The sequence below is a fragment of the Syngnathus scovelli genome, chromosome 14, assembly GCF_024217435.2.
Source record: "Syngnathus scovelli strain Florida chromosome 14, RoL_Ssco_1.2, whole genome shotgun sequence".
Taxonomy (NCBI): domain Eukaryota; kingdom Metazoa; phylum Chordata; class Actinopteri; order Syngnathiformes; family Syngnathidae; genus Syngnathus; species Syngnathus scovelli.
In genome coordinates, this window is record NC_090860.1 from 9,355,070 (window position 1) to 9,372,606 (window position 17,537).

Consider the following 17,537-nt stretch of genomic DNA (forward strand, 5'->3'; position numbering starts at 1 on the left):
AAACCACGACAGAGGTCTGCCCTGATTGGCGAAGAAGCCGGAAGTGATTTCTCCGTGCTGTCAACAAAACATGGCTGTAGCGTTGAGGTGACTTGACTGCTCTTTTTAGGACGCGCTCAAGGAGAAACCCTAACTTGCTTTACATATTTAAGCGGTTAGGCTTCGCCAAGGAAATGTACATCCCTGTTTAATGCAAGGCTTGTTTCGTTTAAATACCGAATAATGCTAAACCTTACAAGGGCTAGCATAGCCCTAAACGAGTTCGGGCGGAGTTTCCTGGCAGAAAAACGCTTTTCTGTTGTAAAAAGTATCCATCGTGCATTAGTGTGTGCACAGCATGGCGACGATCGTGGCAACAGTGAAGTTTATGATGTTATTATATCCGGGGGAGGGATGGTTGGATCTGCAATGGCATGTTCCCTCGGTGAGTGACCACATCCATCTGTCAACATCCAAAAGATTGTGTATGATTAAATAAACGAGAATACAAATCAGCAGCCACTGTCATACGTAATGTTCTCCTGGCAGGCATGGATCCCAACTTGTCAGAGAAGAAGATCCTTCTCCTTGAAGCAGGAAACAAGAAAGTAATGGAGACTGTTCCTGACAGCTACAGCACCAGAGTCAGCTCCATCAGTCCAGGCTCTGCTACGCTCCTCACTGGTGCAGTAGACTACATCACCCTTTTTTGACCCTGTCATAATTTCAACCACTGTATACCGGCTTTGTTAATCTATTTATGCCAGCAACATATAGTGATATGCAGAACAATTAAATGTTCCTCCACTAGATGGCAGAATGTTCAATTAAACAGGTCTACTACACTGGAGAAGTTTTTAAGTAATTAAGGAAGTAAATAAAATAAGATAAAGTTCTGAATTGCATGATTAATCCAATGCATGGAAGGTGATGTTCTAAAATGAAATATCCTTATAATAAAACGCATTGTTAACATTAGAGGCATATTTTTTATTTGTCCCGCCATTGGTGTCTAATATTTGTTTTTTGCAGGCATTGGTGCATGGGAGCATATCACGAAATTGAGGTGCAAGCCTTATAAAAAGATGCAGGTACGATTATCATTCTTTGATTTACAGTATTTGCTTGTTATCAGTAAATGTATCTCTGATGCTTATTCTTTTTTTCATATTTTTTCTTGCAACGTTGCCAGTTTTTTTTTTATCATTTAACTGAGTCCTGCTGTTTTTAACATGAAAGGTACTGCACACTGATATTCTCCATGTATTTCTGTCATCCAATAATCATAATACTATACAATTTGCGGAGAGCAACTTCTTTGACATTCCGCTTGTACTCCGTCTTACAGCGAAATGAACAAAAAACTCATTTGCGGTGTGTATAATTATGCACATAGTATGGAGTCATTTACATTAAATGCCAGGTTCAGTTGACATGTAATTTCTTCATTCCGTTATGCAACGTCCGCCTTTATTAGGACCCCTATAAGAAAAAAAAAGCATACCTTCATGCAACACAAATGAACGTTGGATGACCTACTTTCTTTTTCTTCTTAAAACCGTATGTTTGATGAGGATGAAGTACTTTTGGCATTTGCAAATTGCTACTCACTCCCCCGTCCGTGTCTTCTAATTATGAAGATTCATGTGAACAAGTGCAGCAAGATGAAAGGCTGTTTGCCGCTTCATGGCATTGGATGCAAGGCTCGGCCCGGCTTGTAAGATGTGGTCGCTGTGTACCAAAGCCTCGACCGCAGTGTTTCACTCCAGGGCTAAGATGTCATCATGGCGTGCCATTTAGAGTGATTATGGCAGCGTACCTCACCCAAGATACCTTTATTCTACTACGTTTTTGTTTGTTTTGCCTTCTGGATCATAGTCATTCCCATCTTAGCCGTAGAAGGGAAAATATGCGCTACGTGTCTAAATAACATTTGCACCATGCTTAAAGTCTCCCCCGCCTAAGAGTTTAAATTCAGAGCAAGCTCATTTTCCTTTAAGGTCACAAGCAAGTGCTTAAATGTTGCAAGGAAAGCAGAAGCTGCATCGCGTCACCCTGTGTTAAACAAACCCCAAACAATTTTTGGGTCGGTCTTGTTTTTTTTCTCTTCTTCTCTCCTAACCACTTATCACAAGTTGCAAACCCAAAACGCCATTAGTGGGTTTTTTAAAGGGTATATCCCCTTACTTTATGGTAAGCTGGAAAGAACGAGTCGTAGCAGCAGTAGCGTCTTACGGCTGAATGATGGCTTACCTCAGCATATTTACAACCCAGAAGAAGACGAAGCAAACACTTTCACCCCCCTTCGTGTTTAACTCGAATTCAAATTTGTATTGTATTCAAATATTATTGACCATACTGTTTAAAAATGTTTATCTGTGTTACAATAAAAAATATCACATTTTTTATACATGAATGTTTTGATTTGATTGGTTAGGTTTATGCTAGCATAAAGGCAAATGATTGGTTAGGTTTATGCTAACATAAAGGCAAATGAACGATGAGTTCATGTGGGTTGAGTTTTGCCCAAAGTTGGCTCAAATTGACCCAACTTCCTGGGACGGTCCAATTTTTAAGGGTGCGGTACTTTGTATAAAAAGTTTGCAAACCACTGTTCTAGATGAATGCTGTGCTGATGTCCTAATCTATTTAGCAGACCCGACCTATCTTCGACAGCAACTTTGACGCGATCATCTTTGGTTATATTTAGAGACGGGGAGGATTAACTTGAAGCGAGACCGCAGGCGTAACGACTCTCTCATTTAGGTTTGGGATGCCTGCTCCGATGCCCTGATCACATTCGATAAGGATAATCTGGAGGAGGTGATGGCCTACATCGTGGAGAACGACGTAGTCGTGGCTGCACTCACCAAACAGCTGGACAGTCTGTCTGGTGAGCAGAGCATCGCTCAGTCAGTCAGTCGCACGAAAGCCACGCCACCACATTAGTATTTCCAACCACTAGTGTTTTTAATATATTCCCGCCATGAGCCGTTTATGATTTTCCGTCAATTTCAATCAAAACTTCACATTTTAAGAACTGGCGAGGCTGGCCGGGGCCTATGAGGACACGTGAAGTGGTCCAGTGACCTATTTAAAGCCTTGCCGCCACCACCCCAAGCTCTAAAGCGCTGACTGCCTTCAGCACTCGATTGCTGTTGACATTAAACCAAAACGTTGCAAATAAAAAGCAGCCTTGCAATGGTACTTGGCAGTTTCAGTTGCATATTTATAAATGCTTTTAGGCCAAACAAGGGGTGTGTGGTTCCCGCACGTTTTTTGGCCTCATGTGCTTGCCGTTTGTCTTCCTGTCATTGGACTCAAAGATGTAGTACATGAAAAGTCTGCTGCCTGCCAGCTGTTTCCAATGAAATCTCCCTCTCCAATCACCAAAACCCCATATTTAACATCCCTGTTCGGTAACCAGCAGCCAATCTGCGGATGGCTCCCACTCCAAGTCGGCATGAGCAAGCAGGGCTCAGGCCGCTTTCATGTTCTGGAGGACCAGCTGCCGGTATTTTAGGAAGTGCAGGAGGAGGTTGGATGCAATATCCAAAGAGCCGACCGACAGCATGTGCAAAGCGTGGCGTGGTTAGCTTGTAGATAAACACTATTAGTCCATGGCGTGTGGCAGACCGAGACCATTAAGATCTTCTTGTGCCAGGGAGAAGGCCACGGTGTTTTACAACTAGTCCCTGCGTGTTTGCGTGCAACCAGGGTGACAAATAGTGAAAGCGTAACATAAAACTTGTTGGAATGCTTTGTTTACACTTTATAAAATGCTTTTTTTGTTCCTTGTTTTGCTCCCTGCTTGTTTGTCAGAGAACGTGCAAGTCAAGTACAGGTCCAAAGTGATCAAGTACACATGGCCGACGGCGCACCAGACGGCACGCTCCATCCCGTGGGTGCAGGTTACGTTAGCCAGCGGGGAAACGCTCCACACCAAGTTACTTGTAAGTTAAATTCTTTATTCAAATTCCTAATGTTGCATGGCGTCATTATCTTTTTTTTTGTTGTTTCCTCTGTGCGTGTCAGATTGGAGCAGATGGACCCAACTCTATGGTGAGGCGGGAATTAGGCATCCCCACAGTCAAGTGGAATTACGACCAATCGGCTGTGGTTGCTGTGCTGCATCTATCAGAGGTAGAGAATGAGCCGCTTCCTTTCTTCAGAGCTACTTTGATTTGATGTTATCTTTCCTTTGCACGGTTAATATATTATTTCATCTGCTACAGCCCACGGAGAACAACGTCGCATGGCAGAGGTTCCTCCCAACAGGACCCATTGCAATGTTACCGGTAATTAATTCATATTATAAAGTCTTTTTTTATTTATTTATTAAATGGACATATGTTATTTGATCATCTGTTGCTGCATCCTCTTTATGTTGTAGCTCTCGGACACGGTGAGCTCTCTCGTGTGGTCAACCAGTCATCACCTGGCCGAGGAACTCCTGTTGCTGGATGACGAGTGCTTTGTCGACGCAATCAACTCTGCCTTTGTAAGTGCCAATTAAAATGATGGCGTGTCCCTCAAGTCATTGTCGCAGCTTGTTTGTGTGGTTTGTGTGTCCTCCTCATGTAAAATCTTGTTGTAAACAATTTTTTTTGGACCATATGTGAAACAATAGCTATAGCGCTTTGGACAAATGACATACCTATCCCTTTCTTGTGTTTAGAGGAACTCGTTTTTCCCAAGCGGCTATTTTTACTGCCTGCTGAAGGATGGGGTCACTACGGTTGAGTCATGTTTGGTTTCAGTTCTGGTTTGGTAATTAAACTTGCGGTCTCCCAGTGTCGACCATTACTGCATGGAATGTTTTTCAAACGGAGCTAATTCAACAGTATTGCCTGGCCTGCATCTTCTTTTAATTAGCCCTATTCCCCGGGCCTCGCCAAACCCTTTAGTTAGGGAGGGCAAATAACGGCCCTTGCCTGGAGTTCAGCTTTGCTCCAATGTCAGCTAATTTCGTTGTCCACTGTAAACGATATCGTCTGTTTTCTCTCTCATACGTTCTTTTTCATGCACAGTGGAGTAACGAAAACCAGTCGGAGCTGGTCGAGACGGCAGGGTCTCTATTCCGGAGCGCCCTCGCCACCATCATGCCCTCTGCGGGTTCGCCTCGCCAGCTGCCCCCGAGTGTGGCGAGCATCGGGCCTAAATCTCGCGTCATGTTCCCTCTCGGCATGGGCCACGCATCGGAGTACATTAGGCACAGAGTTGCGCTCATTGGGTAAGAGAAAATGAATGTTTAATGAAATATTGCTGAATATAGTTTTAGACATCCTGAAAATCAAAGTTAGGGATCATTTAAATCTCACAAATACACTCTAGAATTTGTGTGATTTGTGCCTTTAAATTGACAGTGACTCAAAAGACTTCATTTGAGCCACTACAAGTCAAGGTACCACTTTATTAACTTTCCCATGGATTTTTTTCCCAAGTACATTTTTTTTTTCTACAGTTGCGTGACAATCTCCTGCTTATTGTGTTCAGGGTCATGCGTGAGCTGGAGCCTATGCCAGCTGGCTTTGGGTGCACCACAGGGTCCACCCTTGACGTGTAGCCAGTCAATCACAGGGCGCATAGACACTACGGACAATGTAAAGTCTTCAATTAAACATGCATCATTTCGGAATGGGCGAAAACCCAAGCAATTACGTGGCAAGTGGGAATATTCCAAGTTCCGGACCACGGTGGTTTGAGCCGGAATCGCTGTGAGAACTGCGGCGTATCGCCGTGTCGCCAGTGACAAGCTGATTATTGGAAGACCAATCACCTGACAACGCTACAATTTATGTTTATGTTACAATTTAATCTAGGAAAATTTTTTCAGAATCTGAAATAGGGTTTTGGCAGATTGTGTTGTACTTGTATTTGGAAGAAGATGAACTAGGCCTATGCATGCGTGTGGTGAATTTGTAGAGACAAGCATATGTTTGTCTTTCCAGGGACGCAGCCCATCGTGTCCATCCTCTGGCCGGTCAAGGAGCCAACCTGGGCTTCGGGGATGTGGCTTGCCTCACACAGCTACTGAGCCAGGCCGCCTTTAACGGGAAGAACCTGGGTCAGTCAGAGCTCCAAACAGACATGAGCACTGCAACCAAAACTCGGTGGTTTCCCCTAAACTATTTTCCAATGGCCCATCTCACGTGCAGGCTGTTGGATTATAAAAAGCATCATGTTTGATTTTTTTTCCTCTTCATTTAGTTTGCCAACAATTCCATGCTCATTGCTTTTCTGGGGATATTGTGTTTTTTTTCCCCTCTCAAGTTAAAATTATATTTTGACGCAATGCCACGTCGTCAGATTTTCACCTCCAGTGTTTTTTGTCGTGCAGGAGCAATGCAGCACCTGTTAGAATATGAAAGTGAGCGCCAGCGGCACAACCTGCCCATGATGGCCGCCATCGACCTCATGAAGCGCCTCTATTCCACCAATACTGCTCCCGTGGTTCTCCTCCGGACCTTCGGCCTGCAAGCTACCAACATGCTACCAACACTAAAAGTAAGCTCAACCCGATCGTACCAACCGTCAACCTGTCCAAGCTAAGCTCCGCCTCTTTGCTATTTTGTGATTACACGGAGCTTCACTTTGGCAGTGCCTGTAATTTCCAGGGCTCTGAATGTACTACTAAGTTTAGCCCCAAATTTAGTGTTACCAAAAGTGTGTGGGTGGGGTTCAACGCTGGCACTAGGGCATTGGACAGCGGTGGTGGCTTGTGTTTTCGCACCCTTTTTATTACCGACCACTCATGTGAAACGGCTTTATTCGCTACTAAGTGATTCAGACCAACACTGTAAATTGTAAGGAGGATGCACACTTACAAAGCCCTGAAAAAGTATTTACCCTCTTCCTGAGTTCAAATTATTTGTGTTGTTGTTTTTGCTAGCCAATGTTATTGTCTCCCAAAGAAAATTTTAGTAAATATTAAGTGCACTTTATAAATGATGATTATATTCATAATTATTTTACACCCACTATGACAGAAAATGTGACCTTTATTCCATCGTGAAGATATGTTTCCTGTTTTGGTTGTGCAGGAACAGATCATGGCGTTTGCAAGCAAGTGAGCCCGTCAGCCGTCAAGGATCTGTTACATCTTTGCATTTGCAATTTATTTCCATTTGTGAGTGTGTAAAAATGTTGGATGATAGCTAAATTTAATAAAGATATATTTTTTTTCTTCTTCTTTGTGTTTTTATTTTTAATCATGTGTCTAAAAACAGGGTCTTCAATCATAAAGACCTTGAAATTCCTTCATGTGGAGAAGTGAATTATCTCAGTGTTTTTACTGCAATTGATAAGATCAACATTTATTATAGGATGGCTTACATACATACATTTTACATACAAATCATCGCTACCATGGTAAATTCATTAAAAAACCTTACTATACATAGTCATTTAAGAAAAAGCCTTACTATACAATTTGAGATTGTGGGATGATATTCCAGAGGGTAACAGCTTGCAGAAATTTTTTAATTGGGGGGAAGAAAAGAGCTATGAACTTAGTTCATAAAATTTCAATAATAAACTATGAACTGAACAAGTTCATTTTAAAATTTGTAAACTGAATTTTGAACTACTTTGTGTGGAAAATGAACTTTCCCAACATTGCACTCCACTTATCTCCAAATATTTGAGGCACTTTAAGAATCTATGCTGAGGTGTTGCTGCAAATCACCGTGGGCCAAACGCCTCACTCACACATTGTATGTTGGCTTTTCCTTAAATCTGTCAGCGGTGTGTAAATCACCTGTCACGTACCCCGCAGGAGCTGTCAGGACCTCATCCTACATCACAGGTGTCAAACTCAAGGCCCGGGGGCCAGATACGGCCCGCCACATCATTTTATGTGGCCCGCGAAGACAAATAGTGCATCAAATTTGTGTCATTACTAGAATTGCATATTGTCTTCACTTTTAATATCTTTTTTTTTTTTTTTTTTTAATATTTGACCAGTTTTTACTCATCTGATTTGTAGCTTTTACTGTATGAGGCAGGGGTGTCGTACTCTTGGAGGCTGCATTCCAACATGTTTTTGAGAGATTGAGATTCCCTCGTTAAGTGCACCTGCGTGAAAAGTTTTAGCTACTTTTGAACGTGAAAGTGGCTAAAACTTTTCACACAGGTGCGCTTAACGAGGGTCACTTGGAAAACATGTTGGAACGCGGCCGAGAGGACTAGTGCTTGACACCTGTGACCTTTGACCATGATATATCCCTAATAAAGTGACCTGTTATTAGGTACACTTGAAAATGGCGGTGTACCTAATGGAGTGTCCGTGTGGTTCCCTCGTTAAGTGCACCTGCGTGAAAAGTTTTAGCTACTTTTGAACGTGAAAGTGGCTAAAACTTTTCACGCAGGTGCGCTTAACGAGGGTCACTTGGAAAACATGTTGGAACGCGGCCGAGAGGACTAGTGCTTGACACCTCTGACCTTTGACTATGATATTTCCCTAATAAAGTGGCCTGTTATTAGGTACACTTGAAAATGGCGGTGTACCTAATGGAGTGTCCGTGTGATTCCCTCGTTAAGTGCACCTGCGTGAAAAGTTTTAGCTACTTTTGAACGTGAAAGTGGCTAAAACTTTTCACGCAGGTGCGCTTAACGAGGGTCACTAGGAAAACATGTTGGAACGTGGCCGAGAGGACTAGTGCTTGACACCTGTGACCTTTGACCATGATATATCCCTAATAAAGTGACCTGTTATTAGGTACACTTGAAAATGGCGGTGTACCTAATGGAGTGTCCGTGTGGTTCCCTCGTTAAGAGCACCTGCGTGAAAAGTTTTAGCTACTTTTGAACGTGAAAGTGGCTAAAACTTTTCACGCAGGTGCGCTTAACGAGGGTCACTTGGAAAACATGTTGGAACGTGGCCGAGAGGACTAGTGCTTGACACCTGTGACCTTTGACCATGATATATCCCTAATAAAGTGACCTGTTATTAGGTACACTTGAAAATGGCGGTGTACCTAATGGAGTGTCCGTGTGGTTCCCTCGTTAAGAGCACCTGTGTGAAAAGTTTTAGCTACTTTTGAACGTGAAAGTGGCTAAAACTTTTCACGCAGGTGTTTTTAACGAGGGTTACTTGGAAAACATATTGGAACGCGGCCCCCAAGGACTGGAGGTCGACACCCCTGGAAGCTAGGGTTAGAGTTTCAAACAACTCTTCTGAGTTATTTGTCAGTTTGTTTTGTAGCTCTGACTGTATATAATATGAGGTGCTCATACATTTATTTGGGTTGACGGTCATAATGGCCCTCCGAAAGAAGCTATGACTACAATGCGGCCCGTGAAAAAAATGAGTTTGACACCCCTGTCCTACATACTGTACATATACGCACCTTCAATAGATCATTTGACTGCCTGCCAGTGACTGTATATGGGCAATTCATGGACTGTTCTTTGCCAAGAACTACTTTGCTTACACTCTATCATTAAACTTGTGCTAGAATGATGGATAGAAAGTGAAGGATAAGCAAAGGAGCAGCTCATCACCCAAAGCATACATGATTAAAAAAATGTTCAATCAACCAATCAATCAACCAATCAATCAAAATCTGAAATTTACATGTATGCAAATGTAACCCCTCCCCCTTGAATAATTGAGTTCTTGTTAGTCAATGTAATTTTTTTTTATTTATTACAGGAAAAGACATATTCACATGGATGTTAAAGTAAAACAAGCATTTCACTGAGTAAGAAATAAACAATTTAAATACTAAAAGCATAAGGTTAATCAGCTAATACGCATTTAAAGCAACTGTGGCATGGCAGAAAATGTTTAGCATTTGTTTTTGCATTGAAAGCAGCTCTTGGTGAGTGTAGATGGCGTATATACAACAGTAGTTATGGTACATTTTGTATACTGGGAAGAGAGTCAGGTAAAAGCCAAAAACAAACATTGTTAAATACATTAGATAGATTTTCAGGTATTTAAATATTTGTACAGTTCACAAGAAGCAGGTAAAAACTGCTGTTAAACAATCAGCGACATCCCTACAACTTTAAAAGCCACATATTTATCCTTGGCTTGATAATTTGTGTTTACTTTTGAAGTAGTTAAGCTTAATGATGTTGTTAAGTCCACTTCATGAGAGGTTGTTCTTGGGCTCCTTTGCAATTTCGCCACAATTGATGCTGACTATTCAGTTCAGGAAACACTAAAGTCAAAGCATTCATTTGGTGCGTGTGACACCTCGCCACACACACTTTGTGAGTGTGAACTTTGACCTCCTGAGTCACAAAGAATAGCTACAATGTCTACAATTAAAGTGTTGCGTGCAAAGTTGCATAAAAGAAGCTGTGCGCTTGTTAACTGCTCGTCGACCTTGTCCAAAGGAATTTCCCGTGAAATTGTTAGCGCCTACAATAAAAGAAAGCATTAAGACAGACGTGACTTCCATTACATGCAGCCCACAACCGGGCAATGACTACAAATTAGACCCCCGCACTGGACAGCGAGGTGAGGACATCATTCGTAGCCAAAAAATGCTTTACAAAAATAAAGTCAGCCCAGCAGTCAGGGGGGCTCAACGTACAGTAGAAAAGCTGGCCTTATAAAAATATAGTGATTTATTTTAAACAGTTCTGGGAGTGTTTGGCGGGCGATGATGAAGAGGAGGGTGGAACTGTGGGAGGGAAGCCCCGCAGTGACAAAAGTGTCCCTCTCAGTGCTGACTGCATTACCCTTGAGCCACTTTTACTGAATGTTGAGGTTCCTGAAGTAGTCAAAGGTGGCGCCCAGGGCCCAACTGGTCTCCACGTTGTTCACTTTCTTGGCCAGCTGGCAACGAAATCAATCGAGTTAATACCATTGACATTTTTGCATGTGGAGGTCCACGGTGGCGTGACATACCTGGAGCACGGTGTTGTCCTTGAAGCCAAAGCCCTCCTTGAGCAAGCAGGTGATGTATGTCATGTCCATGCACAGGAAGGGGCTGACGGCACGATACTTGGCCATTTTGTTGCACACTGCAAACGCATGAAGATTTTTCATTAAACAGCAACAACGATCTACGATCACTTTGGACACACTGTTGATTTCTCATAACTTTCTACATTTATTTGTAAAAAGGAGCCAGACTACCGGGCGCCGCCGCTACATGATTAAAAGATGACCTTGTATTTTGTTTGGTGTCACACTAAACAGAAGGGTGCGAGTGTACGAGTTGGGGGTCGGCGAAAGGCTGAGAGTGGGCGGCGTTGGTGTGTGGCTGTCAGGTGCCACACTCAGTGACCATGCGAGCGCGAGGAGGGGGATCTCAATCTGCCAAACGAAACCGCTACACTTGCACATACTTCACATGGTGCAGGAATGTTTAAATTGTTTACACTATAAGCACATTTCTGTCTTATTTTAGCAAGTAATTAGTCTGACTTGACAGCAGTAAATTTAGTCTGACAGGAAGCGCCATGCCACGTCTTTGCGTGCACGAGATCAGATGATTTATTTCCAGTCGTGTTGACACTCATCCACTTACCCTCTTTAGCTCGCTTCTTAAAATCTCTGACTTCGATTGCGCCACCTCGGCTTCCATCTGCAAGGCAAAAAAAAAGTGCATTTTGAATAAATCAATTATAACTCAGATAAAGTGACACTTTTGTTGAGCTCCAACTCACCAATGAGGCCGGATTCCACAGCTCTGTCATAGTAGTAGGAGAAAGCATAGAAGACGCTGCTGCCTTTGACCTCATAAGGCTGATGCACGATGCCCTTGATGACCCTCATCACCTCGTAGTAGCACAACTTGTAGCCTGCGTAGCCTGGAAACAATGTAAGAATGTAAACAACGGTATGCAATGGAGGTACGGTAACCTCAGTTTTGGCTCCGCCAGATTATATATGAGGGGAAGCCCCAAAGTCACCAGCAATTGTGACCGTATGCTGACAAGAGCAGCAGTTAGTGCTGCCATGACGACCTTTCTATTTTTACCGCATAATTGTGCGCGGTCCAGATTGAGCCACTCGTTACGTTCACACGCACAACAAAGAAAACAAATTCTCTGGGACAAGCCCAGCGTCTTTTGGCTTTTTGGCTGTGGCATGAAACTTACTGCCTTATTTGTGTAGGTAACTCACTATATTTTATTTTATTTGAACTATGAGGCAGAAGATGCAACATGTGTTTGGCACCAATGTTACACAGACTGCAGCAACTTAAGGGACACTGTACTTATGTGTTCTAAGATCTTGATATGTAAAATGCCTTCAGATAACTTCTGTTTAGAAATATACATAGAGTATATACATAAAATTAATTTAACTGGACTTACCATCTGGAACTCCGCTGACTTTGTAAGTGGTTCCACCAAAGGTCACTTCTTCTCTGAACTTCTTTGGGAGGCAGGAACTGGTGAAGACTTTCCAATCGAGACCTAAGATGTTAAATAACCCATGTTACATTAAAAGCTCCCCCATTTTTTTTATATAAGGGATTTTAGATGCAGTACCATCAGCTCCTAGTGCTCCAAGAGTTGCCAGCCGAGCTGCATACAGTCCATTTCCAAGGTAGCTAGAAGGTCATGGTAAGATTTGAGAAGCTTGTATTAGTAACTTTTATTTTCAAAACCTAGTAAATTGATACAACTGGACACATACCTGTGTGTGTAAAGCTGGTATGTACTATTGAACAAGCTGAATTTGGCAATGTAACTGTTGGGAGCAAAGTCAACGGTTCTCTGGTGGACAGAAACACATATTTAGGGTTGTGATTTTTTTTTTTTATAATTGATAGCTTTCAGTGTCAAGTGCATCATTTTTTACCTTTGATTTTGGAAGGAAGGTGATCTGTGTAGAGCCTCCTCCCAAGTCCAGGATGCCCACTGTCCTCTTTGTGTTGGAATACAAGTGGCCTAAAGTAGACACACAAATTTTACTGAATGGAGACAATATAAGATGCCATTCTTATCACAATAACAATTTAATGTTTTTTAATTTTTAATTATGTAGAATAAAAAATGAAAAATCTTAAGTCCGGAAAGATGCATCAAATGATGTCTCATTCAGGGAAAAATTATTTTATGATCTCTTGTTTTGGAAATTAAATTGACTGTGAGAAAAAAAAATGTGACTGTCCATCACTGTTTGGAAATCTGGCAACCTCAGACAAGCATCTTTGGCTGCCCTGGGTTGAGTATATACACTAGAAGCTCAGATGTGAGCCTTGTGTCCACTAACACCAACACAGCAAAACACAAACCATGTCTTACCTGTAAGGAAGTTCACCGTGACCCAGGCCAGGACTCCTGGAACAACACGAGGGTGCAAATGCCTGCGTTAGTTGTGATTGCGACACGGCTGCAATGAGAATTGCAAAAATATGCAATACATATAACATACCTTCATTAGTTCCATTCATAATGGTGACGCTGTTGTGCGGCACGTAGAAGGGAGACTCTTCAAAAACATGTTTCACCTGTGATAAAAGATTCTATAGTTATATATAGTTGGCAGGCTCTGAAAAAAGTGAAAGCAGAGAGCCAAGCTTGAAACAGTAGCAGATTGAATACTTCAAATGACAACACCACAACAGCTGTTTTTTGCAACATCATAGCCGCCGAGTGGGCAGAGTTGTTCCTTCTTTTTCCCACTGACACTTGTAAGCACTTAGTGGTTTCTTATCCCGCTCCCCGGCGGAGCAGCTCGTGTCTGTGCCAGAGCGTCTGAGGGCAGCGGGAGAGCGTGCCTCACCTCGTTCAAAAGAGCATTGGCTTTGTCCTCGGGCAGAAGGCGCAGGCCCGCCGTGGCTTTCAGGACCACCGGGGTCCTCTTCCATTCCTCCTCTGGCACCGTCTTCTTGGCTATCTTCAGCAGCTGACGCACCGTGTCACCGCCCTGAGGAGCACATGGCAATTATAGTAACAGAAGCAACAGCATGTGTCCGGATTAGAACGAGGTCACTTGCAGAATATTAAAGTTGGGTTGGTGAATGCCGCAGCCAGTCTCATTTGCGTAATTACTGTTTGTGTGTTAACCCAACCCAGAGAACATAATAAGGGATCTGCAATGCATACACTAATAATATGCACTTAAACCACAGGTGTCAAACTCAAGGTTTCAAAGTTGGGTTTAAAGGGTTAGGGTTTCAAACTAGGGTTCATACTAGAGTTAGGGTTTCAAACTCGGGTTAATGAGATCCAATACAAGAGCAGTTAAAACACTTGTCTGATTTTAGGAGACAGTTTTGCAGCTTTTTTTTTTTTTTTTTTAAATCAAATGCATTTAACAATTGTTGTCTCATCTTGCAGCTTTTTTTTTTTTTTAATGAAATGCATTTAACAATTGTTGTCTCATCTTGCAGTGTTTTTTTTTTTTTTGCGTTCTACTTAAAGCAGTTTCTAATATCTTATGTAATGTATAGACTGCACACAGGGTGCAGGGCAAAATACAAAGATGTATGTTATTGTAGTGCATATTTCAGATACAATCCACATAGATAACCAATTAGTCTAAAATATAGGTCAATGTTTAGTATTTCAATAAGTCTTATAATAAACTTTTCCGACTCCTTTTCAGACAGGCAACATTCCATTATTCAGTATGGAATATTTAGATTTTCTTTCTAACTTTGATCTGCATTTTGAAAATATAAATGTACTTCTCCACTCCAGCACATAATCACAATAATGTTAAATAAAACCTGAGCATCATTTATTTGAATTTTCTATGCAATTTATGATTAAATTCTGATTACATTATGTAGTGTAAAAGCAATATTGCAAACAAAAATACTGCATACCTCCTCAGGGTTGTCTTTATAAGCAGAAAGTCCAGGTTTCACTGCATGGTACATTTCATTGTCCAGAACTGGCAGCTCAACTACAGGAAGAATAAATATTTTAAAATGAAGTTAACATTAGTGCAACAGCATAAAAACAGAGAACCGACATTTGGCTATAGATAGTATAAAAGGAAATAGAGCGAGAAACACTAGAATGACTTTTACAGCTGGTGATATTTAAACAGCATCACGTCACGTCCATCCGCTCCACAAGTCATTACAAAGTCAACCTCAGCTACTTTTAGAAGCGCACTTGCCGCGGCTGGATAAACTGACGCGCACATGCAGAGGGGCATAACCGGGGGATTACCTGGGTCTTTCTGGATGAATTTATAGATGTGGATCCTGGTGCCGGTGCTGCCCGCATCGAACATGACGCCGTAGAAGACGCGCGTCGTGTTGGCGAGGGCGATTGGAGCTGCAGGCGCCGATCGGTGGTGAGACTCAGGCTCCGGATGGACGACTTCGGGCTCCGGGTGGAAAGTTTCCGGTAAGGTCTGGATGTCATCGGGTCTCGGGTGGAGATCGTGCGGGATGACGGGATGCCTCGGCACGCCGGGATGACGAGGAACGGGCGCCGGGTTCACGACCTCCGGGAGGTGGTTCGACATGTGGGCGGAAGGCTGACGGAAACGGATGTAGTGCGGAAAGTAGCGGTGGGGCCGGTAGTAGGTCGCCTCGGTTAGGAGGCTCCCCGCCAGGAGCACCAGCAAGAGCGAGAGGAGATGGTTCGGCGAAGCCATGGCGTTGCGAGAGGAGAGGTGAGGAGAAGTGGAAGATGCTGCACAAAGTTGAGTGCTCAGCAGAGTGGATGCACACCCAGGACTGTCCCCTGATGTGTTTACACTATATAAAGACATATGGGCTTGGCGAGGGGCCACACCGAGACCAGCAATCCTCCAATCCTGTGGCGGTCCATCCCCACTCCATCCAGTCCCCCTCTTGTTGGAAGCAAAGCTGGAGAATACCTGCCTCCCTGTTTTTTTTTTTTTTTTTTTTCCCTCTCATGGAAGTTGAGGAGGAGGGTGCTTATTTCTGGCTATGTTTTCCCTCCTCATCTTTACTGGATGTTGAGGTCCCCCTTTCTAGGAAAGGAGAGGCAGGTCTGAATGAATAAGGGGGAACACCCCAAAGATGTCAAAATAATCTATATTTACATTTTAAATGTATGAAATTCTGTCCTTATAGATGTTCTGGTGAGTATTTAAGAGAGTGTAACTTTTTTTTCTGGACATGTGGGTGAATTTTATAACTGTAGTGCAATGAAGAGAATGTGCATTTTGCTCATTTATTGCAAGACTTGAATGATTCTGGGACAGAAAAAAAAATAGCTACTGTCTATGTTTTTGTTTGGATTTGTAATTGCTTTTTTTGTTCTTCTTGTCCTGTTTGACAGGTCTTTCCACTTATTCTCATCAACCTGGTCTTTTGTATCATCCAATCAGCTCCTCAGGCGTTCATTTCTTTTCCAGGGTTCCCCATTAATGGCTTATTTTGCATCCCCCGCATTTGGCTCCCAATAACGCCAAATTCCTGACAGCTATAGAGATAAATCGATAAATGTATAAGATGTGACTAAATATACTAGTTTCTAGTCTGTGGTTTTGTTCAGTGGCTTGTATCAAACACATTTTCCAAACCCCACTTAACCTCTTTTTCATAGTCGTGCAGTAATCACCACATTAAATGTGCACCAACTTACCAACTTTCAAATATGCAAATGTGATCTGCACTCCAGCTGGCACATAATTTGAAAGAATGTTCGAATCTCACTCCCATTCATCTGGATCAGCCACAGGATTTTTTTCTTTACTAGGGCAACATATTTGGGCTGCAAGGCACGTTTCACGAGAGAACGAAGCAGCCCGAGTGAAGTTATAGGTGGGTGTTTGGAACGCTGTCACAAACCGAGCTGCAAGTTTTTCTTCTTGAAGGCACCAAACACATCCCGCTACACACTCGAAATAAGCCAGATGCCTCACTTGAACTCTATTTTTCTTTCCTAACCGGCTGAAAGTGAAAATCAGTTCCATGGAAGTTTCCCAGCATAGTGACCCCTCTACCAACCTCAGTAGCCCTAACATGTGGTTCACTCTTTCACCTCATGTGGTGGGGTGACTGAGGCAGCGAGTGTGCAATCAAGGGTAATGGGAGGGCAGAGCGCATGGGTACAGAGAATGCAGGAAGTCCACAGAGAGGACAATATGTGGGGAGGGGTGGGGCTTGGCATCAGCATTCCCCCATCATGCCATTCCCCTCCCAGGACAGTCAACTGTGCAAAGCACTGTTCCAACACTGTAATTTGAACTAAAAATATTGGACTCTCTTCCTCCTTCCTTTTCTCTAAATACTGTGGCTACTTTTTTCAAGCCTGTGGTTCACCGCAGTGGTCGTTCGCCGCTATCAAAGCGTACATGTGCAGGACCTCTCGATGATGTACCCTTATTTGACTGCCATCATGGCACAGGCACAAAATGCAGTATTTTCATTGATTATACTCATTATAGTCCCTCAAGGGAAATTCAACTCATATTGATGCCTTGCTCAAAAGCACATCAATAGTCATACCGTCAATATTAAATATGCTCCAAAAAAGGCAACGTTCAATTAAATGCGAATAGTCATAATTTAAAGATAATAAATGTGGCCAAAGTTTTCCGCTGAGAAGGTCCAAATGATATTTAGAGGCATATAGGTTGCAACATGTTCCATGAACACAAACTGGAAGTCACCTCCAAACCTCAATCTACTAAAAATATGATGTACAAC

At 42.7% G+C, this 17,537-nt stretch overlaps 2 protein-coding genes across 2 annotated transcripts; one reads left to right on the forward strand and one right to left on the reverse strand.

Annotated features, from left to right (window-relative positions):
* The first annotated feature begins 43 nt into the window (after positions 1-43).
* Positions 44-7,168, forward strand: coq6 (coenzyme Q6 monooxygenase). The gene is made up of 12 exons (XM_049740339.2): positions 44-424; positions 529-663; positions 1,012-1,070; positions 2,746-2,872; positions 3,802-3,932; positions 4,015-4,122; positions 4,215-4,277; positions 4,373-4,480; positions 5,010-5,212; positions 5,931-6,046; positions 6,320-6,486; positions 7,023-7,168. Exons 1-12 carry the CDS (start codon positions 223-225, stop codon positions 7,050-7,052), a joined length of 1,449 nt encoding a protein of 482 aa, XP_049596296.1. The 5' UTR covers positions 44-222; the 3' UTR covers positions 7,053-7,168.
* Positions 7,169-9,603: 2,435 nt separating this feature from the next.
* On the reverse strand, positions 9,604-15,711 carry entpd5a (ectonucleoside triphosphate diphosphohydrolase 5a). The gene is made up of 13 exons (XM_049740113.2): positions 15,079-15,711; positions 14,727-14,806; positions 13,679-13,822; positions 13,328-13,403; positions 13,198-13,233; positions 12,752-12,840; positions 12,587-12,666; positions 12,439-12,500; positions 12,262-12,363; positions 11,608-11,751; positions 11,469-11,525; positions 10,844-10,959; positions 9,604-10,771 (listed from the first exon to the last, which is right to left on the reverse strand). The coding sequence occupies exons 1-13, from the start codon at positions 15,626-15,628 to the stop codon at positions 10,688-10,690; spliced, it is 1,620 nt and encodes a 539-aa protein (XP_049596070.1). The 5' UTR covers positions 15,629-15,711; the 3' UTR covers positions 9,604-10,687.
* Between the last annotated feature and the right edge of the window lie 1,826 nt (positions 15,712-17,537).

Bases quoted from the DNA above. Each gene is read 5' to 3' on its own strand.
- entpd5a (XM_049740113.2), bottom strand. From the start codon at position 15,628: ATGTCTTTATATAGTGTAAACACATCAGGGGACAGTCCTGGGTGTGCA. The intron at 13,404-13,678 runs GTGAGGCACGCT...CTTTTATCACAG, and splicing joins CCAATGCTCTTTTGAACGAG to GTGAAACATGTTTTTGAAGA. The intron at 11,752-12,261 runs GTAAGTCCAGTT...CATTGTTTCCAG, and splicing joins AGTCAGCGGAGTTCCAGATG to GCTACGCAGGCTACAAGTTG.
- coq6 (XM_049740339.2), top strand. From the start codon at position 223: ATGCTAAACCTTACAAGGGCTAGCATAGCCCTAAACGAGTTCGGGCGG. The intron at 425-528 runs GTGAGTGACCAC...TTCTCCTGGCAG, and splicing joins TGCAATGGCATGTTCCCTCG to GCATGGATCCCAACTTGTCA. The intron at 6,047-6,319 runs GTCAGTCAGAGC...TTTGTCGTGCAG, and splicing joins CTTTAACGGGAAGAACCTGG to GAGCAATGCAGCACCTGTTA.